Below are 24,255 nucleotides of genomic sequence, written 5' to 3' on the forward strand. Positions count from 1 at the left end.
TTTATCAGTTTCTGCTTAATCTCACAACATAGATCCTTGTTGTACATTAAACACACACACACACACACACACACACACACACACTCCTCTAAAAAAAACACTAATCTGAAATAGATATCTCCAGTTATTAATAACCAGTATACAGAGGTTGTATTAGTGTGGGCCTTGTATACTGTGGGCCTTGGCAAATGCAACACGATTTTTTAGTTGTCTTCTGTTTAATGCTAGTTTCTGGTGACCAGTTGTTATGTAGCTTTTTCAACTATGTAGCAGTTGAAATGGTCCTCTCGAACAGTTGTCTTACAGGGTCTGCCTGACCAGAGCCTGTCATGAACTTCACCAGTTTCTTCAAATCTTTTTCTTATCCTCTCCACTTGACGTTTAAATACATTAAAGATGTAACAGGAGACTTGGTCTTCAGGCTCTTAATGATCAGCACTTTGGTCTGTGGTTGAATCTTTGACATGCTGTCAGAGGTCAGGATGCATTTCAAATGTAAGTTGGGTGTGCTGGGGTTCTTCTTCTACACACCTGGGAATGTGTTAATTACAGTATTTCTCACAGGTGACACTTCAATCTGTGATTGGTTGAATCCTTTAAAGATGTGACAAGACTTTTGTCTAAGCAAAGTCTGACCTTTCTGTCCTAATTAAATAATTAAAAATCAAGGCATGATAAGATTTTATTTTGGTAAAATAAGCGTAATCTAGAGGCTTTTGCCTTTCATATAAGCCACTTCTGATTCCAAATGATCAAATAGAAGTCAAGTTATAATTTGTTGTTCCTACAACTTGGATAGGTGACAAGACTTATGTCAGGGAGTGTAGATTATCTGCTGAAGGCTGAAAGGCTGAAAGTCAGGAAAGAGACAAATGGACTGGCAAAACAAGGCATCACTCAACAGCTGAAATACACAAAAGGCACCTGAGGACTGAGCGGGTGTTTTATGCATTAGTATTTGCTCACAGCAGACACGGCATTATTCCTCGATTTTTTCCATTTTGTCACTGATATTTCACATTAGCTTAAACGCTTACAGAATGTGTTAAGAATTGTTCGTGCTAAATACATTTTACACTTATGTAAAAACAAAAAAGACTACATTCTATAGTAATTGGATGGCAAAATTATATGATGAATCAATAATGATAATATAGTGATAAGTACATCATATTCTATATTGTGAATGAGACCTTGATCACATGGCAAATGAGTCACAAAGGCATTTTCACCTGTTGTTTATCTGTTGTGCAACTGTATATAACTGGAGATATTTATTTCAGATTAGTGATTTTTTTTAGAGTGTGTATGTGTGTTTAATGTACAAGGATCTATGTTGCAAGATTAAGCAGATGTATACGATGAATACCAAAATAAAACTGAAGCAATGCTCTTTCCCTGTTTGCCAGCTTTAAATATGCAGGGGTTTTTGTACATATCTGCATCACTGCCTGCATCTGAAGAATTATTTTCAAATTAAAACAATCTTTATCTTTTTTTTAATTACGGATACATGTATAACAGAAATTATCAACCCATCTATCCATTATAGTTATTTGAGTTTGATTTATGTTTTATTTTATTATATAAACTTAAAATTTTGCGCTTTTAAAATTCAGCTTTTGGGTTAATTTATCTTGGATAATAATTTTCTTGAATAATAATTTTAAGCAGTAAATAAATTTCTTGAATTTCTTCATTCCTATAAAATGAAAGCGCTCTTCAGTTACTTGTCCAAATGCTCACCATCTCTTACACACAAAGGACAAAGCTCAATTTTAAATGCTGTGGGTGGTATAAAACATTTGAGCTGAAAGCATACAAAGTCTGCCATCCTGAATATTAATATATTTTATATAAATATAACTGAGAAAATGTTACCAAAAATCTATGGTGGGGAGGTACTATTTTTTTAACCATGGATAAAATAACATGAAACTAGTAGAACTTTGAGTAAACAGTATCATTGACAAAAAAAGGGGATAGAGTTCCTGAATGAATAATTTCACTGAATGACAAACAGCACAGAACCTATTGACCTTTCTGTGATCCTGATCAGATCAATTTCAATATCTATTCAGTTCATCAGCTGTAATAATAATTGCATAAATCCTTTAAAAGTTCAAATAGTAACACTAATACGTATGCTGGATATATACACAAGAAAAACCTGAACACATTATTACCTACAAAGGCACAAATATAAACAAAATAAAAACATGCATCATCCTTGAGAAGTGACTGAAGACATCCTAAATAGTGTTTGATTAGAGCTGATTCACAAGACCACATGTCCTCAGTGTGGTTTAATTAAATACCAATAATATATATTTAGTGGATAATTTGTGTTTGTTACATTGTGCAGTGCTAAAACTGTATAACTAAACAGTTTTTTACTGAAAAGAAGGCATGTAGAAAAAAATTATTTATTTCATGAGAAATAAAGCAGCCTACACCTACTGTTTTGTCTAGTACAGTAATTGATAGTCATCAACTTCATCTAAAAACATGTGTAAATCCATGACTAGTTCAAGAAATCTTATTTACCCATATTCCTTTTATACAGACACCAGTAAGTAAAAAAAAATCATAAAAAAAATAAAATAAAAATAATAAAAAAAAAAAAATCAGTCCAACACACAAATCATACACATTTACCAGCTGCTTTCATTTGTCACGGGTATTTACACATACAGTATATTACCAACAGAAGAAATTCATGGTAGAAATTCTAACTTGCGCAGTTTTAGGGAAGAATGAGGAAAATATCAAGATAGTCCTCTTCACAGTACTTATGCTGTGCATCCATAATTTTTTCATGGTTTGGTGGTTTAAAAACATTATGTTAAACGAAGGAAAGGTCCTACTGCTAAATATATATTTAAAAAAAATAATAAAAATAATTAACACCACACAATACTGTAGTAAGGGGGCACGGTGGCTTAGTGGTTAGCACGTTCGCCTCACACCTCCAGGGTCGGGGTTTGATTCCCGCCTCCACCTTGTGTGTGTGGAGTTTGCATGTTCTCCCCGTGCCTCGGGGGTTTCCTCCGGGTGTGTGAGTGAATGAGTGTGTGTGTGTGCCCTGCAATGGGTTGGCACTCCGTCCAGGGTGTATCCTGCCTTGATGCCCGATGACGCCTGAGGCTCCCCGTGACCCGAGGTAGTTCGGATAAGCGGTAGAAGATGAATGAATGAATACTGTAGTATTAATTCCATACATTCCAAAACTTCTGATATCTCTTCAAATCATTATATCATTGCTCAGATAAGCTCTCAGACTTCAACAGGAATACACATATCAAAGAGGTCAACAAATAAATCTTCAATTTGTTTACTCCCGCTCAATCTCTGGTATTTCTGAGCATTGCTGATTTTTAAACCAGCCTCTACACACTAAGTGACTCACTAAAGACCACATTAATTCTGAGAATGCTCAGTGTCTCACTCCATATTTCATGCACCCTTTCACCCCCTCACACACTCAGCTCAATGAGGTACTCATACTCTGACTGCTTCCTTTTCTCAGAGCTTGTAACAATAGTTTTCATATCATGAAAAATGCCTTTTTTTTTTCATCCGTTTAATACATTGTGTTTCTGTTAAAGGAAAAATTCCTACTCAGCTACACATAATAGGTCAGTTCCCCAAAAGTTCAACTTCCATGCTAATACCACCATCAAGCTATCATGCTTGTCTTGTGGATCATATAAGATCTGCAATAACTGCACAACTGTCTTATCAGCTGTCAGAAATGCACTCCAGAACATTTTTAATGTTTTCAGGTTGGAGTGTTCCATTGAGGGCAACCATAAGTTTTATTTATTCTTTTACTTGGACTTCAAACTGACTACCACTTTTTACCTGGTATTGTGTTAATCACAAAACTCTATTTTTCCATTATCAGCTTTTTATACTAGCATAATAATTTTAAGTTGAACTGTTACAGTGGTTATTGCATGCAATGCTGCTTTTAAACATAATGCTAGACAACTTTCCCCAAAAGAGATAATGGCCAAGGATAATGATTGTATTTTGAGGTGTCCACAATATCACTGTGGATGTTTAATATCATGGGGCATCCTGCAACTGATTATTGCCAGCCAAGCTGTGGGTGAAGACCGGGTTGAAGGGGAAAGGGGGTTCCCGCAGCTGGAGGGGGAAATGGAGACCCTGCAGGATAGCTGCTGAAGCCATTAGGTTGTGGAGAAAAGCTTTCCAGTGCAGATGCAGAATGAGCCTAAACATCAAAACACAGATTAGAATAAGACCAGTATACAGTATTACACACAATAGAATTAGGATTTTTTCATTCATTCATTCATTCATCTTCTACCGCTTATCCGAACTACCTCGGGTCACGGGGAGCCTGTGCCTATCTCAGGCGAACCCCGACCCTGGAGGTGTGAGGCGAACATGCTAACCACTAAGCCACCGTGCCCCCCCGAATTAGGATTTTTACATATTAAAATTATTATTAGTCAGAATATCCAGAGTCAAGTGGAGCACACTGTACATTAATGAAGTGTGTCCTATAGGTTGTTGGTACCTGCAGCAAAGCCGACTGCACTGCTGGGTTGTGGAGGCCTGAGAGAGCTGCAGGAGCAGCACTGGAGGTAAAACCAGGAACTCCTGCAGGAAAAGACAGCAATCCAGGAAATGCAGCCCCTCCTGGGGCCTGAAGACCACCACTGAAGAGACATCAAAACAAAGGCTTACAAATTTGAGATAAATACATGTTTTTAATGCAACCAATCCTATGCAGAATGTTAAACTAGGTAAAGGGGTCATTTAATAATTGTTTTTTGACCCATAAGCCCAATACAAAAACTTGAAGGCTTGGAGCTGCTCTTTGGAGCTGCTCTCTCCTCATATCAGAAATGTCTCTTATGTCATGCAGTAATTAGGGAAGACTATCCATCATTTACAATTTTAGTTTTTTAACTAATTTCTCTACTCCATCAACACTCCATGTCATACTTAGTGTTAAAGGGTTTGCATATATAGTCTTGTGAAAAATGAGGACACTCCATTACATTTTTAGTTCTTTATTAAGAAATATCAACATGGCAATTTCTAATCTTGTTTTAATTTTCACCTGTAGATGAAAGTGATGTAATTGCATGTAGACAACAAAAAACACTTTTAAACAAAATTAAATCACAATAAAAAACAAAATTGTTTCAATTAAACAAAATAAATCAACAAAAATATGCATTTCAACTGAGGAAAAAGTTAAGGCACCCTGCATCCTAATAGCTAGTGTTTTCCCCTTTGGCATAAATAACCCGAATGAGAGGTTTCTTGTAGCCATCTACAAGTTTCTGACATCAACTGGAAAAAAGTTCCCCCCACTCCTTAATGCAGAATTCTTTCAGCTGTGTGATATTTGAGGTGTTTTACATGTATAGGTCAGTTTTAAATCACCACACAGGATCTCAACAGGATTTAGATCCGGGCTTTGACTTGGCCATTCCAGAATTCTCCATTTTTTTACTTTTCAGCGATTTCTTGGTGGATTTATTGGTATGTTTTAGGTCATTGTCATGTCAAGGTCCAATTCCACTTCAGCTTAAATTATTTGACAGATGCTCTCATGTTCCTATTTATTGTCTTTTGTGTACTGCATTTTTTGTACTTTTTGTATTGTCTTGTAACTTGTGTCTGCACTGTCATTGTCCTGCACTGTCTTGTCCTGCACTGTCTGGTCCTGCACTGTCTTTAGTCCTGCACTGTCTTTTGTCCTGCACTGTCTTGTCTGTCTTGTTTGTCTTGTCCTGCACTGTTTGCACCAGGTTGCACAGTTGCACTTTATGTGGCTAAGACTACTTACAAGTCTTTAGCCCTGTCTTTGTTTCTATGTAGCACCTTGATCCTGGAGAAACGTTGTCTCATTTCACTATGTACTGCAACAGCTATATATGGTTGAAATGACAATAAAAGCTTCTTGACTTGACTTGACTTGACTTGTTCCTCAAGCATCTTCTGATACAATGTAGACTATATAGTGGATTCTGTGATGATGAGCTGGCCAGGTCTTTCTGCAGCAAAGCATCCCTTGTATCCCTTGACATCAACTGTAGCAAGAGCTTACTGTGTGTCCTGTGATAATATTTTAGGGTTTTTAAAGACTTTAAGCATCTTGTAGTCTGCTCTTTGGGCGAATTTGTTTGGACAACCTGACCTGGCCATATTGGTAGCTGTTTTAAATGTTCTCCACTTGTAAATGATTCTCAGACAGTGGAATAGCTGATTAATATTCTTTTAAGATCTTTTCATATCCCTTACCAGACTCATGAGCATTAACAATCTTCTTTCTAAAGGATTCAGAAAGCACTTTGGATCTCACCATGGTTATAGCGCTCACATCAACAATTAAGAGCAAACCAAACTAAATATCTAAAATTTAAATAAGGCAAACCTTTTTCAAAATGCTCTATAACAATGTCCAAAAGTTGCACCTGATATGATGCACCTGTAGGTAATCTTATCCAATTTAAGTACAAATAAATGTACTTACTTTTTCCTGACAATTTTTTTATTTATTTACATTTTGTAGATCATTTAAAAAAATACTTTTTTTTGGTTTTATTTGTTTAGTTATATTATTTGAATCTTCCAATATTGTTAAAATGAAGATTAAATGCCCATATGTTTAACTGTTTAAAAAAAGCACAGGCTTTCATGGGGTGTCCTAATTTTCACGTCAACCATAATCGCCTTTGTGTCATTTAATAGCCTTTAGCTATTGTCCTTTCAAAAAACTTGACTTTCACAGATTTGCTAATTTCATTTTTACTTATTTTTTTATTTTATATTATTTAAGATATAGATTGGTCTAAGACTGCTCCAAAATCAGTTGAAACTTTTGATAAATAGTGTTGATGTTTAAAAACTTGCACACACTTACCCTGCCTGGCCCACCAATGTTGGGTTGAAGTTGGAGCTAAATGCAGAAGCAAATCCAGGAAGCACGGGCGAAGTGGATGGAACACCTGCTGCTGCCGCCACTGCAGCTGCTTGTAGAGGAGCCACTGTGGCCACTGAGGAAGAGGCACCTGGAAGCCCCATAAAAGAGGAAAGCACAGGGCTGCCTGCTGCTGGATGACCTGAACCCCCAAACCCAGGGAAAGCTGGGCTCTGCCCTGGGGCCAAGCCTGGGATCATAGAGGGAGTTGTGCTGAGTCCAAGGCCAAAGGGTGAAGGAGAAGAAGCCCCAGTGGGGTCACAGTAAGCAATGGAAGGTGTTGGCGGAGCGGAAGAAATGGAAGAGTGCATGGAGGACTGAACTCCAGATAGAGGTGATGCTGTGGACAGTGTAGGAAAAGGAGAGATGCATTGGAATGGTGTGGCAGGACTGCCTCCAGCCTGGGAACCTAGGGTGCCCAGAGGAGAGGCTGCACTGTGGCTCAAACCCAATGATCGGGCAGCAGAGTTTGGCATTACTAATGAGCTGAGCGAGGGTGTGCCTGACCTGGATGATGGCCCTTTGAAGGCAGAGGGGACAGGGCTGTTACTGCCACTGCCTCCACTATGCTGGACCACTGAGTTTGAGAGCTGGTCACTATACAAGGCAGGATTAACTGTGCCAGTCTGAGATGGCTTGGGACTGGGTGTACAGGGGGTCACTGGGGTACCTGAGGATAACGTACCCATTACCTGCATAGGAGTGGAGCGTCCATGTGGCATGCCTGAGGGTGTGTAACTGCGAATGACTGAATTGTTAGAGCATTTTGAATTAGCAGAATTTAACTGGAGCTCAGCAGAAGGCAGAAAGCCCTTGGAGGATGAAAGTGCTATACTCAGTGAAGGATCTGCTACCCCCTTGGAAGTGGGAATGCCTGACGGTGTTCCTGCCCGGGACGTTCCGTAGGGTGGAGGAGGTATGCCAGGAGTGCCAGATGGGGTGTGAGATCTGATAACTGAGGGTGTGTTTCTGCCAGAAGATGGAAGACCAGTGGATGTAGGGGTGCTATGACCACTGGGGTTTGGTGTAACCTGAGGAGAGCCAGCATGCAAAGGAGGGCTTTTAATAACTGATGAAGATGGGGCAGGGCCAGGAGATGGGGTAACAGGACTCTGAGAAGAGACCACACCAGGAAAAACAGGGGTCACTGGAGTGGTGGGTTGAGACTGAGAGTTGACAGGAGTAGGAGGAGCTGAACTGGTAGGGGAGACAGTTGAGGTGGCGAAGACAGCGGAAGAAGGATTCTGACTGGCAGGTCGAGCATAAGCTGGAATAAAAATGAGGATATCATTACTAGAAAAACAAATTATGAAACTAAAGCTCTATTGGGTGAAATCTACTGGCATAGCACAACATGCAAAGCTTGTAAATAAATGCTTTTACAGTTGAGCACAGTATCTCTCATTTTAAAGCCACCACCTAAAGCATTAAAGGGCTAAAAAAAAACATAGAGGCTGAAAAAGGAATGAATGTTAATAGCAAAGAAAACCTATTTAGCATGTGACAGAAAATCAAGCCACAACATCAGTACATGTCTCAAGCTAAAGTTCAACGTTTTGGGTGCTACAGTGCCGCCTTATGACAATCAATTCAGTGAGGCATAACACCTTTGTATGTCAATTAAATGCAAGCACTTACAAAATGTGACGGTTTATACGTTTTTTTCTCCATTATATTACTAATCCATTCAAAACCTTCAATGTAAACTCTGCCCACATTACACATGCAATACTAGCTATAATGAGTTCTAATTAATCTAATTATCTGATTAGTGTTACTTTGATTTATGTTGCCTTTATTTTCTATTAAAATATATATAACCTGTTTTAGCAGTGGAGATAGGATCAAAACTCTATCAAAGCATAAACACATATTGTGCTCCCACAAAAAAAGTTCAACTTAAAACATTTAAATTTTAAAATGCTGCACATGTTCAATGAGTTGTGGTAAATTATAAAACTACATATAGATAAACCAACTGGATTCCAAAAATAAAAAAATCTTAAAAAATATTTTCAACAAACCACCACACCACAGTGTACTGTGGATGCTGAAGTTCAATCTGCCATGTAAAATATCGCAAAGGCAAAATTATATCAGATCATGCTAGGTGCATTGTTGGTGTAGCGTATGGATGTTAACACAAACACTGTTCATGTAGGTAGACTATTAATAAAAGTTCAAATATAGCAATTAAATATTCACTTTTAAATTAATCTGATGAAATCATTCAGGACAAAGAAAGCAGCATGCTGAGTGCATGATAGAAAAGGATAAGTGCCGTTAGCACAGCCGCAGTTAGCAGAGGACGAGTTAGATTGTCACTGAGCAGCATTGATTGCAGTAGCAACAGCAGTTATCATACCTGCTGATTTTGGAGTGGCAGTGTAGGGTGGAGGGGGCACATTTGCTGTAATGACCCCTCCTACTGACATCAGGCCTGCGTTGTTGTACGCACCTGAGCAGGGGAACACAACCTACTGGATTCTGGGTACACTACTCCAAGATATCATCCTGCCACCAAGTTTAACATATGTACATCAGCTAACACACTTGCTCTAATACTGACCTCTAATATCGAATGATAGCTCAGCTCACCTCACCTTCACAGTTAATTATGATGAGTCCTGTCTGTCTTTCTACCAGAAGAACTGTAGTTTCTCAAGCCACATTTCTTCAGGTCTCTAAAACAGTGGGACTGTTCCCTCTCTTTGGAAAGAGTGTTCCATGGGGTACTTGTATTCCTCTTGAGAAACAGAACTGTCTATATACTTCAATTACATTTGCTTAACCAACCGAGTAAGTGAGATTTTACAGTTCTCCTTCCTCAATCTTGCACTCACTTCTTTTCACCATGTTTCTCTCTAGTATGCCTCTGACATATCGGTTAGAATACTTATAGTTAGAATACAGCTTTCTGTCAATTACTTAGTTAGGAACAATAAAGTACACCTATCTCTCTATGCTGGGTCAGGTCTCTCTCCTGTACTTATGCTTGTTGTCTATATGTGCAAGACATTTCTTTTTCTATGTAATAAAACTTACTTGGTGCAATGGTGGCATGCGGCCTGCAGGGAGGAATTGGGTAAGGAATAGGCCTGTGAGGATTGTAGGTCGAAGGAGACTGTTAAAAAAATAAAATACCAAATACTTTTTATCATTTCTTTTAGGCAATTAAAATAAATATTGCAGTGATGACAAAAAGATCAGAAATAATGAGAAACAATAATGAGAATTGTCTATGAGAAAATGCTTACAGGTTTGCTAGGTCCAATGATGCGGCTTGCGATCCCTTTCCCTTCTGTACTCACCTCCTCTCCTTCCTTTCTAGGAGGCAATCCCTGAAAAGGCAGAGAAAGTGTTGCATAAACATGGGTTTTGTTCTCCTAAACCCCTAAAGCTCAAGACATCTAAACTTCTAAAGAGCAGCACTCACAGGGAAGGTTCCAGTGACCTGGCTGGGCTTGCCTTTAGGATAAGGATTCCCAGGGATCATCCCACAGGAGGAAACCATTGCCACAGGAGCTTTACATCCCACCTTACACACCTGAACACAATTTCACACAACACGCACATTTAGTGTGTAATGTAGGTTCACAATTTTAATCCACTCTAGTTATAACATTATTTTTAAATAATTACAATTAAAACCAAAATATTACTAAAGGTTTAAAGAAAGAACAAATATTTTCTCTCATCTGGTTTGGATCTGCCTTTAGACCTGGCAGAAGCATTTCAGCCAAAATGAAAGAACCCACAGCAGTGCTGGCATACTTAAAATTTCATTAAAAAAATTGGGGTAGGTAAAATTTCCGCAATTATGTTTTGGCAAAAGCACATTTCACCTGCTCAAGGATACGTCGTGCACGTTTCTTCTCTGACAGGTGAGTGTGGAACTGCTCCTCTACTGGTAAGTAATTATGAGCGTCAGATATATTCCTGTCATGGAAAGTGTACTGCTATTTAAAACATATTGCACAGTTGCAGTTGATGATAAGCAATACATTCAACAAACAAATAACATGCTGTATGTTATGAAGTTAAATAACTTACAGAGCTATAAGCTCAAGCACAATAAGCTTGTCTTTCGAGAATGTGAAAGTGTTCAAGATGTTTGCAACCTTGGTTGTAGGGATGGCCACCATTTTCTGCAAATAACAAAAACAGATTTCAGGTATTGTTAAGAAAAAACCCACTGCTTTACATTGTACAATTTTTATCATACCTGCAATGTATAAACATCTAAACTAAATTTTATTGAACTCACATGTTGAAACGCTTTCACTGCCTTCACCTGTGGCTCTGCCCAAGAGAAGTATTTCAGAATGTCGATCACCTAAAGATGGAGATGGTATCAGCACTAGTTTCACAACAAATCATATGGAAAAACATTACACTAGCATTTCTTCCTGATCTGCCTTAAATAACCAGCTAAAACTATTAAATTCTGTATTGTGAAGATGCAAATCCTTGAATACAAGTATTTGGGACAGTTTTTCAAGCCTTCATGATGTTACACAATAATGTGCAGTCATTATAAAATATCCAATATATAATTTCCCCTCAGAAACCATAATCAAGTGTTTATGTGCAATCAATAACATTACCTTAGTGGTTAACATTTACTTTTATTTCACCTTAGTAATGCAGAGATAAAATAACCCTGACATGTCGACCTGCAAATAGGACAATGAACATTTGTTCTGACAAAGTCTAAGATTTACCACAAAATACTGTTAAGAAAAATAAGTTAAGATTTTAACCACAATATGTGAAAAAAGACATCCTTATGCCTTGCAGCAGCAGGTGCTCCATTTCAGACATTACCCCAACTCCATGATAAAATATTCCTATTTCATTCATTCATCTTCTACCGCTTATCCGAACTACAGTACCTCGGGACACGGGGAGCCTGTGCCTATCTCAGGCGTCATCGGGCATCAAATATTCCTATTTTACCTAGTAATTTAATTGTGATTCGTTTTTATTTTTAGCAGTGAAATCACTAAACCCTACAGGACAGGAAAAGGAAGAAAGCTGTGATTCAGAGCAGATCAATAGCTGTACCTGTTCACTGGAGAAATATCCATGCACCTGCTCGATTGCTTTAATCCGCTGGTCTGTCAAAACACACTAAAAAGAAACAGCTTGTTTTTATAAAACTCATTCTATTTACAATAAAAACAAACAAACAAATCAAATAAATAAATAACTTGTTTTAATCACATTTTTAAAGATTAGTGAAAATTATAAAAGGATGATTTTTACCTTTCTTATTTCGTCCAAAACAATGTCAAAAGATTTCTTATCCATCTTAAATAGCTTCTCTGTCACAAGCTGGTCGATTTAAAACTTAACTTCGAGTTTGATGATTTAATATTCAGTAAATGTAAATAAACCAAGTTGTGCTATTTCATTTTAGCAGCAATGATAAAAGTAATCAAAACAGACAGATTACTAAAACAGTCATTCATGAATTACACGAATAAACTGCATGCATTGTGACTAATATATTAATCTAAATAGCTCAGCAAATTCATTTTGGCTGAACAAGCGTTTATTTTTGCTAGCTGGCTTGTCAGCTAGCTGGTTATTGATTTGTTGGTTGACTAGCTAGCTTAACAACATGACTGCAGGTCGTATAAAAACAAAATGTTGATGTTATACTGTACTTCTCTTATACGATTATAACTGTAGGGATATCACCGGATGCATTTGTGCTGCCGGACAAAACAGCACGATCAGAGAAGCACACTTTACGCGTTTGTTTCTTTCGTGTCTGTTGTTAGCTATGCTAGCTGTCGAGCCCCTCGCTTTCAGTAGGTTTAACGACTTCTTCTCTTAAGGACCCCTTTCTGGCTGCACGCAGCACACGCGCACACCGTCAAGCCGTTCATTCTCTAAAAAGTCATATATTATCCAGAACACAAAGTGCGTTTTACATGTAGATAGATAGACAAAATAAAATAAAAGCGAATTGATGTGTTACCTCCGGCAGAGCTTGTTTTGAAGAATAAAAAAAATACCGTTCAGTGTCATAAAGAATTGTTATTCTACACAGGCACTGAGTCGGGCAGCATACCGGAAGTAAACATTAGCTGGCTAAGAAACTTCATGTTGGAAATGTGTTAATCCATATTAATATATCAACACAAGTATTTATATATATATATCTTAAGTATGGATCGATTCATGTGGACTAATGGACTTCTTGAAATGAACGAAACCTTAGTAATCCAGCAGAGGGGTGTTAGACTGTATGACGGAGACGACAAGGTATTAATAACTTTAGACTACAGAGCAGCGAGCATTTGGTCAAATCCTAAATGACACACTTATCTCTGGATAATGCACTACAAAGGGCAGTATGCTTTTATTAGGGGTCAAGCCCCGAAGGGGCGTAGACACCTATTGTTATTGTTCTTCGTGTTCTTATTAGTGTTCTTTTTCTTCCGCCATTGAAGTCAATGGCAGCCCATAGAACCGTACGTAGGAAAGTTATGTAATTTGGCACACATGTAGAGGCCAGTCTTAGAAGTTACTATAGCAACTTTGGTGTGTCTCGCTCAAACCCTCTAGCGCTACCAACAGTCCAAACATCCAATTTTGTGCTGACTCGTAAGGCCTAGAGACAAAATTCTTGCAACATCAGAATCAGAAAGGTCTTTATTGCCAAGTATGTTTTCACATACGAGGAACACACACACACACACACACATTTACACAAACACACACACACTTACACACACTCTCACATACACACACACACACGCACACACACTTACACTCACACTTACACACACACACACACACACACACAATTTTCACGTTAAGTTCAGTATTTTACGAATGCAATGCCATATCGCTACGAAACTTGGTATTTTTCATCAGCGACATGTTCTGAGCGCATCTGATCGGCTTGACCCCGGTATCGCTGCTTGCAGCTATATTATTCCATGTATTCATCAAGCTACACGAAGGTCTGTGTAATTTCTGTAATAGAAAATTAGTCACATTAATTTGTGTAGTAATTAAAGGCGTGGTGGTTTATTTATATTACCTTATTTACATTTACCATATCTAATTTCTTTTATACAACTGAGTAATTGAGGGTTTAGGGCCTTTCTCAGGGGCCCAACAGTGGCAGCTTGGTGGACCTGGGATTCGAACTAGCAACCTTCTGATTGACAGCCCAACACCTTAACACTAGGCTAAAGCCAGGGCAAAGGGGCTACCTGGAGGGGGAAAGAAGGCGGGAAATGCTACCACATGCCCCATTTGACCTTAAATAACAAATTTGTTAATACATATAAAATAACGTTTTATTTTAATATTGATCTCCTCTGAGAAAAGAAATGGTTTTGTTTTGCAGGTGAAACTCGACGTAGGAGTCGTCCTCTTAAGCACACATCGATTAATTTGGAGGGATCAAAAGAATCATGTAATACTATCTCCAGTGTCATTTCCACACTGAACTGAATTGATCCACTTTATGTTATACACAAGTGTGCACCGATTGTAATCACACGTCAGTGTTAAATGCATGTCTCTCCACTGTGTTTGAATATCTAGGAGTGCTGTATATGTATACCGTTGTCTCAGATCATATTTTTTGAGGAGCAGGCTGCAGGAATTGGAAAGAGGTATCTGTTGTTGTTTTTTTTTGCATGTATACAAAAACTTGTATCTAACTGCCATGTTTATTACACATTTTATCAGAATCAGAAAGAGCTTTATTGCCAATCGTGTTTTCACATGCAAGGAATTTGTTTTAGTGACAGAAGCTCCACAGTGTATCAGAATGACATATACAATATAGACAAAATTGTATGTACACATTTACAGGTGTGAAATGTGCAGTTGAAATATACATATACAAATATAGGCAATTTGTATGTACAAATGTGCAAGTGTGAGAAAAATGTGCAATTGAAGTATACAATATATACAATTTGTATGTACAAATGTGCAATTGTGATGTGCAATTGAAGTAAACAGTATAGACAATATGTATGTACAGATGTGCAAGTATGAATGTGCAATTGAAGTATACATAGTACAAATGTGCAAGTGTGGAATGTGCAATTAAGTGTAGTGTGTTCCATGGTGCTAATTGTTCATCAGATGGATTGCCTGAGGGAAGAAACTGTTCCTATGTCTGGTCGTTCTGGTGCTCAGGGCTCTGTAGCGTCGACCAGATGGCAACAGTACAAAGAGTGAGTGTGCTGGATGTGAGGGGTCCAGAGTGATTGACTTTGCCCTTTTGCTCACTCTGGAGAAGTACAGGTCATGGAGAGTGGGGAGAGTTGTGCCAATGTTTCGCTCAGCAGTCCGGTCCCTCTGTAGTCTTCTGAGGTCAAATTTGGTGGCTGAGCTGAACCAAACAGTCATTGAAGTGCAGAGGATGGATTCAATGATGGCAGTTTAGAACTGTTTCAGCAGATTCTGTGGCAGGTTGAACTTCCTCAGCTGGCGAAGGAAGTACAACCTCTGCTGAGCCTTTTTCACAATGGGTCCTGGGAGATTGTGGTTCCCAGGAATCTGAATGACTCCACTGCTGTGACAATGCTGTCCATGATGGTAAGTGGGGGGAGAGCAGGGGGGTTTCTCCTGAAGTCCACTATCATCTCCACTGTCTTGAGCGTGTTCAGCTCCAGGTTGTTAAGGCTGCACCAGACAGCCAGCCGTTCAACCTCCAGTCTGTAAGCAGACTCGTCACTGTCCTGGATGAGGCCGATCAGTGCGGTGTCGTCTGCAAACTTCAGGAGCTTGACAGAGGGGTCATTAGAGGTGCAGTCATTCGTGTACAGGGAGAGGACACAACCCTGAGGGGCGCCAGTGTTGATGGTGTGGGTGCTGGATTTGAGTTTTCCCAGTCTGTCAGAAAGCTGGTGATCCACTGAAAGACAGAGGAAGGCATGGAGAGCTGGGTTAATTTTGGCTGAAGGAGTGATGGTATGATGGTGTTAAAGGCAGAGCTGAAGTCCACAAACAGCATCCTCACATAAGTCCCTGGTCCAGATGCTGCAGAACATAATGCATTCCCATATTGAACTTTTGAAGCATGAGGGGACTTCACACAGCTCCAGTGACGTGTTGAATATCCGTGTGAAGATGGGGGCCAGCTGATCAGCACAGGCTTTCAGACAGGCTGGTGAAACGCTGTGTGGGCCTTGTGCCTTTCTTCTTTTGTTCTTCCTGAAGACCTGGCACACATCATCATCACTGAACTGAATTTTAGGTGTGGCGGAGTCGGGGTTACAGGAGGTGAGAATTGGGCTTTTTCAAACCTGCAGTAGAACTCATTCAGGTCGTCTGCCAGTTGTTGATTCATCACAGTGCAGGGGGATGGTGTCATGTAGTTGGTGATGGCTTTCAGACCTTTCCACACTGAAGCTGAGTTGTTAAAGGAAAACTGAATCCGTAGTTTTTCGGAATAATTCCTCTTTGCCACTCTGATCTCCTTTTCCAGTGTGTATTTGGCCTGTTTGTACAAGACTCTATCCTCATTTCTGTGAGCATCCACTTTGGCCTGACGGAGCTGGCTGAGTTTCGCAGTGAACCATGGCTTGTCATTGTTGTAAGTTAAGTGAGTCCTGGTAGGAATACACAAATCCTCACAGAAACTGATATATGATGTTACAGTCTCTGTGAGCTCGTCCAGGTCGGAGGCAGCAGCTTCAAAAACAGTCCAATCAGTGAGAGAGAAACAAGCTTGTAAATCCTGCTCCACTTCCTTAGTCCATCTTTTTACAGTAGGTCGGTATCAGATGAACTAAACAGTGATCAGAGAGTCCCAGAGCTGCCCTTATTGTTGTGTAGTAGTGATCCAGTATATTACTGTCTCTGGTGGGACATGTAACATGCTGTCTGCTGCATTGATGTTTTACATTATCCCTAAATTCTTCCAGTGCCAAAATTGCCATTCACCTGCATCAATCTCCTGCTAATAAAGAGCCTGGGCCATACCAGCACAGCAAATTCTCCTACATTAAATTATCCTTTAAAGAACATGGGCAAATTGAGGTATGTGTCTGAAGATATGAATTTAAATGCCACATCTTATGCATGGTCAAAGATTCATTTTAGTTCAAAACATATTGCACAGATATATGGTAATATTTGACTTTGTGCAGTTTTACAGACGTCTGACAGAGGAAATGACTCAGAGGAGGTGGGAAAAAACGCCAGTGTCACAGCCAATTAGTCCAGCAGGACTGCAGGTCTGCCTGAAGCTTTGATGACTATAAAATTATGTGGCATGTGGTTAAAAGAAAGACAGCTTATTGTTTATTAAATTATACCTCCTCATTTAATTTCCTTTTCCTAAGAAAAAATAAAATAAAAATCATGTCAATCATTAGCTGTGGTTGTGTTTAACTCTGCCTCTAGGTGGCACTGTTTAAATATGGTAAAGTAGATATTTAGATGTTCCACTATATATAAAAGATATGTATATGTTCCACTAAACATGATATGTGATATGTCTGTAGCCTAAGCTTTATTTGCACTATGCAGTATTGTAGTTAGGACAGTGAGGAATTAATGCTAGCCTTACCCTTTCCTTCCTCTCCCTTTGTTGTTTTTTTTTTTGGAAAAGGGTTGTTTGTGTGCCTGGTGTTTTTGGTGATTATGGTGGAGGTGTGTGTGAGTGCACGTCCATGTGCGTAAAAGCATGTGTGTTTTATTGTGCATGAGAGCAATTAAGGTGAATATTCCCCCCCCAATCTATTGTGCTTCTGCAGGCAGGAAGAACACGTGCAGTAGGTATTGTTGGCATTGAGCGGAAGCTGGAGGAGAAAAGGAAAGAGATGGACAAAAACATTTCAGAGGTGAGATGTTTTACAGTGACAGATAAATTTAGTAAGTTGGACAGAATAAACTAAATGATGGATAATGAATATGAAGGGACTAGAGGAGAGGACTTATGATAGGTTTGTGTTACACTTTTGTAGGATGATTGTATCCCTTTCTGGTCCACTCAAAAAAAAAATGTTGGAGTAGAACACAGCCCTGTTTGTGTGGGTGTGTGACGCCATGCAGTGGGACTTGAAAGGCTTCCTGTCCTGGTTAAAATAGAGATAAGAGCTCATCCAGCCAGGAGCCAAATTGAAACGCTGCCCACTGATTTAACTGCTACGTCCCTCTCTCTTTTGGACATGGAAATACAGCTTTAAAATAAAAGGCAATGAAAAGAATCCTCTTCCCTTATGTGAAAAAAAACAGCATCATGTATTAATGATCTAAGCCAGTTAGCATTAAAAAGACTACAGATTTATAATTAATAATTTATAAATAACGTAAATGTGTTATTAATACCAGCATTGTTAGCTTTTATGGTGGATTTGGTACGTATTTCTGTAATAATTATCCACAGTATGGACTGCTATCAGCTGATGGCTTATTGTAATCCTCCTCTCCTCCCCACTCTGTCTCCACCAGGCTTTTGAAGATCTCAGCAAGCTTATGGAGAAGGTCAGTAACTCAGCCCCTTATGCCATACCTCCTGTTTTTGTAGGCACAGTGTGACATCATAGTGACCTGTCATTGTCTTTTTCTTCCTCAGGCTAAAGAGATGGTTGAGCTTTCCAGATCCATCGCCAACAAAATCAAAGACAAACAGGGGGACATCACTGAGGATGAGGTGAGGCAGAAAACAGCTACAGTGGAAAACAACAGGAATGTAAAACACTTCAGGCAAACAAAAATATAGGACTTTATTGCAGTATATTCATCAACAAGAATACAACATATCATTCAAGATTATATTTGCACCAGGATATTATTTTTGTTACATTTGGACCACTTTTTTATTTAATATTTAAAATACATTTAGGATGCATTTTCTACTTGTGCAAATACGCAAGAAAATTGGAAGGTTGCATTTTAAGAGCTTCTATTAGGAGTTGTCCTCTGAAATCAGCATTAAATAGATAATTTGAAGCATGCTGAATGTTATTAATGGCTTAACTTGGTTAAGGCCTGCAGCTCTTTGGGAAACATGCAAGCAGTTCTTTTGCAAAGCCAAAATCCTTGCAGCCTTCCTTTAAACGTGACATGTTCACATGGAATGATAAATTGTAAAATGATGCTAGAAATATTAAATTGTACTATTATATGTTATTATTGACTTTGTAAATTTGGTGTACATTTCTTGGGGATAATTAGGGCAAAAAATTAACCTGTACTTAAATTCGAATAAAAAAAATACACAGAAAAGAAGAAAAAATGTCTGTATTATCTCACAGCAATGTTTTTTGACTGATACTATTCTTAGTCAGTGACTTAGTGTATTGATGTATGCATTGGTCAATACTTTAGAGCACTTCTTTAAGTCAATTTGGATAATGTCATCTGCCAAGTGCCGTAATGTAAATGTTCTCAAATGTAATATGTGAAAATAAAAAGAATACCTGGAAATGCTTAAATAGGACATTAGAAGAAATTTTTACTTCTAATGTCTAAAAAAAAAACTCCCTTATGATTTCAGTCAATGATGCAATGTCCTGATGTTACAATGCCCAGTGTTACCTCTGCTTTTTGCAGACTATTCGCTTCAAGTCGTATTTGTTGAGCATGGGCATTGCCAACCCTGTAACCAGGGAAACACACGGCTCAGGCACACACTACCACATGCAACTTGCTAAACAGCTGGGAGACATGCTGCAGGCACCACTAGAGGTAAGAAAGGCTATACATAAACGTCTTTGTGTTTATAAGAGTTAAGAAACAAGCAACATGTCGGAACAAGGGTTTTTTTTTCATTGTATGTAATTACATGACAGACTTTGGAACACTTTCAAGAAAATGTAGTTTGTTTAAAATAATATAGCTCTTGCTGCATTTTGTCTTATTTTTCCAATTCTGGTGCTTTCTACAGGAGCGAGGGGGAATGATGGCTCTCACAGAGGTCTACTGCTTAGTAAACCGAGCACGAGGGATGGAGGTAAACTAGCATGCCTGACATCTTACACCTATCTACACATATTGCATTTTATTCAGCGTAGATGTTACTAATGCAGTCTAATTTGACAGTATTTATTGTAAACGAAAAAGAAATAAAAATAAAAAAGACATGAAATTAAACTATTATCTAGTGCTTTTCCACCAAACAGTCTGGTAAATGCATTGTGCAGTTATTAATCTGAATCTAGAATCAGTATCCTGAGGACCTATTAAGGTTAAAGTAACACTTAACAGAGAGTGCAGGTATTAAAAAAAAGATTCACTCTAGGGTGGTGTTATATGACCTGACACAAAGCAGATAATTATTATTTTTGGATGATTTTTGTACAGAAGTTTAAACAGCAGTCTGCAGTGTGTGTTCTCTTATTGCCACAGACCAAAAATGAATCTTTTCTTCCATAAATCTTTGAAGAAAATGTTACAACTGATTACTCTCAAATCCTATTGTGACTGAAGGAGTGCTTTATTAAGGCAGGTCTACTTGGAGGGTAAACATTGATCCTATATATTTAAAAAGAATTAAATTAAATAAACTTAGATAATGCTAGTGTTCACTAGAATATGTATGTATAATTATCTGAAGTTCCACAAGTACCTAAATACAGTGAGAAAGATTTTGGATTTATTTATTCATTTATGTGAAATCTAGATTACTCCATTTCATAAATATATGCTAATCAATAAATATATATGCCAACATGAATAGCTGCCAAAATAATAGACTGGGTAAGCGTTGAAGGAGATGTGTGACAGACATATTGCACTTGTTAGTGAACATAAAGAGGTTTAAAAAACAATTGGGTTTTAGTTATTTATGCAATAGCAAATTCAAGCTCTTCAATCTTGTTTTTATAATAGTATACTATCATTTTCTTTTTATAATACAACAGCTTCTTTCTCCTGAGGACATGGTCAATGCCTGCAAGTTGTTTGAGTCTCTGAAACTCCCTCTCAGGTGAGAGTGTGCGTGAGAGTGCGCGTGGCCGAATGTGTGCGTGAGAGTGTGCCTGAGTGTGTGTGTGCGTGAATGTGTGCGTGAGTGTGTGCGAGTATAAAGGGTTGCAAGCCAAAGGAAGAATCAGCAGCCACTTCCTGTCTTTCTTCCTGTTTTTAGAGGCCTCTTTGCTTTCCATCTTTCAAAAGAAAACATCCGTTTGCTTTCTCAATCCCACTAATATTACCAACCTAAATTGAGACATGGTGTATTGGTTGGATACTGCTTCAAGGAGCTTGGCCTAATTTTTATTATTGCTGTACTTGTGGTTCTCTGTGGAAAACAGTACATTGTTGTTTTTCTTTCTCTCAGGTTGCGAGTGTTTGACAGTGGTGTAATGGTGGTTCAGCTGCAATCTCACAGTGAAGAAGAGATGATTGCATCTGCTATCGATAATGTGAGTGTTAAGTCCTTATGTTTTTCCTGTTAAATCATTTAGAGGTAGCTATCCATACCTCGGCCCCTGACTATACATCATGTCTAATTGGGGGTTTGGGAGAGCGGAACTTGGAGCTATGCGTCAACCACAGCCGTGTGCTGCAAACTTCTCCCTCATTCCCACAGCACTGCGTGGAAATGAGGCCCTCAGTCCACACAGGGTTAGTGTCTCAGGCAACTGCTTAACAGTGGGCAAGTTTTAGAGCATTTCCACAACGCTCTCAGAAGAAATGATTAATCATTTAATGTTTTTGTTTTATTTTATTATTGTTATGCAGATATTATTAAGACTAGCAGCAAAGCCAAAAGAGCCTGACAAATAAATACCACATAGAATGTGTACTTTTTAATGGTTTTGTACAGTTTTGTACATATACAGTTTAGCCACAAGCAGTAACACAATATGATTGTTATTGTTAATAAACCATACAAAAGCTGATTAAGTGTAAAAAGATTTACTAAAATCAGCATTAATTATTAGGCAAAAGTTGTTTCCCCATTACTTTTTATTATATCTCCTTATCTGTATGGTGAAATTCATATCTCAGCCAACTCTAATGCTTAATATTTAAACATTTTTCATATATCCATTAAGAATTCTTTATCAAATTCACACATCTTGTAAACAGGTGGATGGTAAACAGGAGACTTGGAGCAGATGTGTGATAGCTTTTTTGAAATGTGGTTTAGATCAAAGACCATAGGCATGTCAGTACAGCCAAATAGAAGCAGTGAATTTTTAAGATATATTGCCCATTGAAAAGCTTAATGTACCAGACAGCAGAAGTTAACCTTTTATATAGTATATGTATAGTATGATTATAATGTATTTTATACACTTTTGTTTGCTCAAAAGCTCAAAATTGTAAAGAGGGTCCTAAGGTGGATTTTTATCATGGTGTGAATACACATGTGATGCATGTCTCATTGGCATTTAATGGAATTATATTCCTGTTCATAGGTGTCTGATAAGGGCTCCTTGACAGCAGAGGAGTTTGCTAAACTTTTAGGGCTGTCTGTTCTTCTGGCAAAAGAGAGGTACTGCTTGATTAACGTGTTATATCATTATATTTTGTTGCAACAGCATTTTAACTTGCCCATTTCTCTTTAAATCTCAATGTCGCCTTTTTTCTTCCAGATTGCTATTGGCTGAGAAAATGGGGCATCTATGCAGAGACGACTCTGTGGAAGGCTTACGATTTTATCCCAACTTGTTCTAATGTACTAGTCTGATCAGTACTCATTTTTCTACTGGACTCATTTTCTGCTGCTCACACAGCATCCTCCATACAGAAGTGTTCACATTGTACACTGGACTTGGAATTGCAGGAACATATAACAGTGAGCAGTGTGTTATTGGTGAAAGTTGGTTTTGATTCTAATTTTACTGTACTTACTTCTTTATATATGGGCAAGGCTTTGGAGAAGGCATGCTTTTCATTGATTGGCTTCAAAAAGGTTTGTAAAATGTACTATAAAACCTGAATTAGGTTTCTATGTAATATCTTATATCCTAATACTAAACAGTTATTATAAACTTATTTCTGTACAGCAAGTCCTTGACTGAGAGCCTCATGAATGAAACCAAAGGCATACTGTACATGTGTATGTATATATACTGTATACGGCAAATGTATGTGACACTTGACAGTCTAACCCACATACCATTCCAGATTTCTGTTATAAATATCCTGTACATTTGGGAAGGTTTTCCACTAGATTTTGAAATCTTTGTCTGTGGGCATTTGTGCTTATTCAGCCATAAGTGCATTAATGAAGTCAGACATTGATGTTGGGTGAAAAGTAATGATGTACGATCTGTTATCTATGGCATTGTTCCATGTCAAAGATGTTCAGTTGTGTTCAGGTCAGGGCTCTGTGCAGGATATGCAAGATCCTCTTTGGCCAACTTGCCAAACTGCGTCTTCATGGACTTTGATTTGTACACAGGATATTGTCAGTTGGAACATGTTCAAGCCCCTTAGTTCCAATGAATGTGAAGCTACAGCATACAAAGACAATTCCAGACAATTGTTGCTTCCGACTTTTTGGTGACAGTATGTGAAAGAACCACATATGTGATTATGATAGTCAAATGTCATTAAACCTTTGGCCATATAGTGTATTTTTAATCCTACATATCCTGTGTTAACTAAATAAAGTGACATTTCTTCCAGTGTTTGATTTTGGGATAAACTTTCATTTTACATTGACATTAAGATCATCTAAGATTTTCTTGAATAAATTTTTGTCATATGATGATTTTGAAAATGAAGAAATGTGACTATGTTCCCTTGTGTTCTTGTGGGTTTCTCTGGTTTCTGCCCACAATCTAAAACATGGGTGAATTCTCTTGCCACGCTGTACTCACTTACTCCACATACAATACAACCTTGACCAGGATAAAGCACATTTTGAAGATGAACGGATGACTAAATTCATGTTAGATATTTTTTTACTTTTAACAAAATGCTAGTAACACATCACCATCACTACATACATTGCACACATTATAATCATGTAAAATAATAAAGATCTTAGTGAGCATTTTAAGGATATACACTGGAAAAAGTTCAGTCAACATTTTAGTCGGTTTTCATATATATTCATACCCTATTATGTTGAACATTAACAGAAGCCTGTATCTGCATGATTTCATACATGCAATGCTGCCACGTGATGGTTCAGTGACAGAGTGACAGTCACGCTCTCCCGCCACACATCGTATTTCTCACGCAGAAAAACATTTTGACTATTTATCATATATTTAACATGCTGCAGCGCCCAAAACATATCTGTCCGCACCGCTGTCTCTATGGAACCCGGGCAGGAATAAAGCGCGTCTCCCCTGGAGTTCTTAATCGAGCCTGATACTTATCAGCCAATCAAA

General features: G+C 38.3%; 2 protein-coding genes across 3 annotated transcripts; one reads left to right on the top strand and one right to left on the bottom strand.

The window, feature by feature from the left end:
- Nucleotides 1–2,410: 2,410 nt before the first annotated feature.
- Nucleotides 2,411–12,953, bottom strand: proser1 (proline and serine rich 1). 2 transcript variants are annotated; one of them, XM_060896657.1, is made up of 12 exons: nt 12,236–12,952; nt 12,035–12,100; nt 11,235–11,303; nt 11,021–11,115; nt 10,813–10,906; nt 10,404–10,514; nt 10,225–10,308; nt 10,013–10,091; nt 9,333–9,425; nt 6,911–8,234; nt 4,550–4,691; nt 2,411–4,240 (listed from the first exon to the last, which is right to left on the bottom strand). In XM_060896657.1, exons 1-12 carry the CDS (start codon nt 12,278–12,280, stop codon nt 4,094–4,096), a joined length of 2,349 nt encoding a protein of 782 aa, XP_060752640.1. In that variant the 5' UTR covers nt 12,281–12,952; the 3' UTR covers nt 2,411–4,093. The 2 variants fall into 2 exon arrangements, with proteins under 2 accessions (XP_060752640.1, XP_060752641.1); XM_060896658.1 differs by lacking the exon at nt 9,333–9,425 and having other exon boundaries at nt 12,236–12,953.
- A 73-nt stretch (nt 12,954–13,026) lies between these two features.
- vps36 (vacuolar protein sorting 36 homolog) lies at nt 13,027–23,541 on the top strand. Its single transcript, XM_060896659.1, has 14 exons — nt 13,027–13,243; nt 14,340–14,408; nt 14,540–14,610; nt 16,879–16,993; nt 17,104–17,190; nt 17,713–17,799; nt 18,410–18,442; nt 18,534–18,611; nt 19,514–19,648; nt 19,848–19,913; nt 20,824–20,888; nt 21,240–21,324; nt 22,327–22,403; nt 22,504–23,541. Exons 1-14 carry the CDS (start codon nt 13,148–13,150, stop codon nt 22,583–22,585), a joined length of 1,146 nt encoding a protein of 381 aa, XP_060752642.1. The 5' UTR covers nt 13,027–13,147; the 3' UTR covers nt 22,586–23,541.
- Nucleotides 23,542–24,255: the final 714 nt, after the last annotated feature.

Source organism: Tachysurus vachellii, chromosome 20 (assembly GCF_030014155.1).
Source record: "Tachysurus vachellii isolate PV-2020 chromosome 20, HZAU_Pvac_v1, whole genome shotgun sequence".
In the NCBI taxonomy this organism is placed as follows: Eukaryota; Metazoa; Chordata; class Actinopteri; order Siluriformes; family Bagridae; genus Tachysurus; species Tachysurus vachellii.

Bases quoted from the DNA above. Each gene is read 5' to 3' on its own strand.
- proser1 (XM_060896657.1), bottom strand. From the start codon at position 12,280: ATGGATAAGAAATCTTTTGACATTGTTTTGGACGAAATAAGAAAG. The intron at 10,907-11,020 runs GTAAGTTATTTA...TTTCCATGACAG, and splicing joins GTGCTTGAGCTTATAGCTCT to GAATATATCTGACGCTCATA. The intron at 4,692-6,910 runs GTAAGTGTGTGC...ATGTCTCTTCAG, and splicing joins ACATTGGTGGGCCAGGCAGG to TGGTGGTCTTCAGGCCCCAG.
- vps36 (XM_060896659.1), top strand. From the start codon at position 13,148: ATGGATCGATTCATGTGGACTAATGGACTTCTTGAAATGAACGAAACC. The intron at 16,994-17,103 runs GTATGTGTCTGA...GACTTTGTGCAG, and splicing joins AAGAACATGGGCAAATTGAG to TTTTACAGACGTCTGACAGA. The intron at 18,612-19,513 runs GTGAGGCAGAAA...TGCTTTTTGCAG, and splicing joins GGGACATCACTGAGGATGAG to ACTATTCGCTTCAAGTCGTA.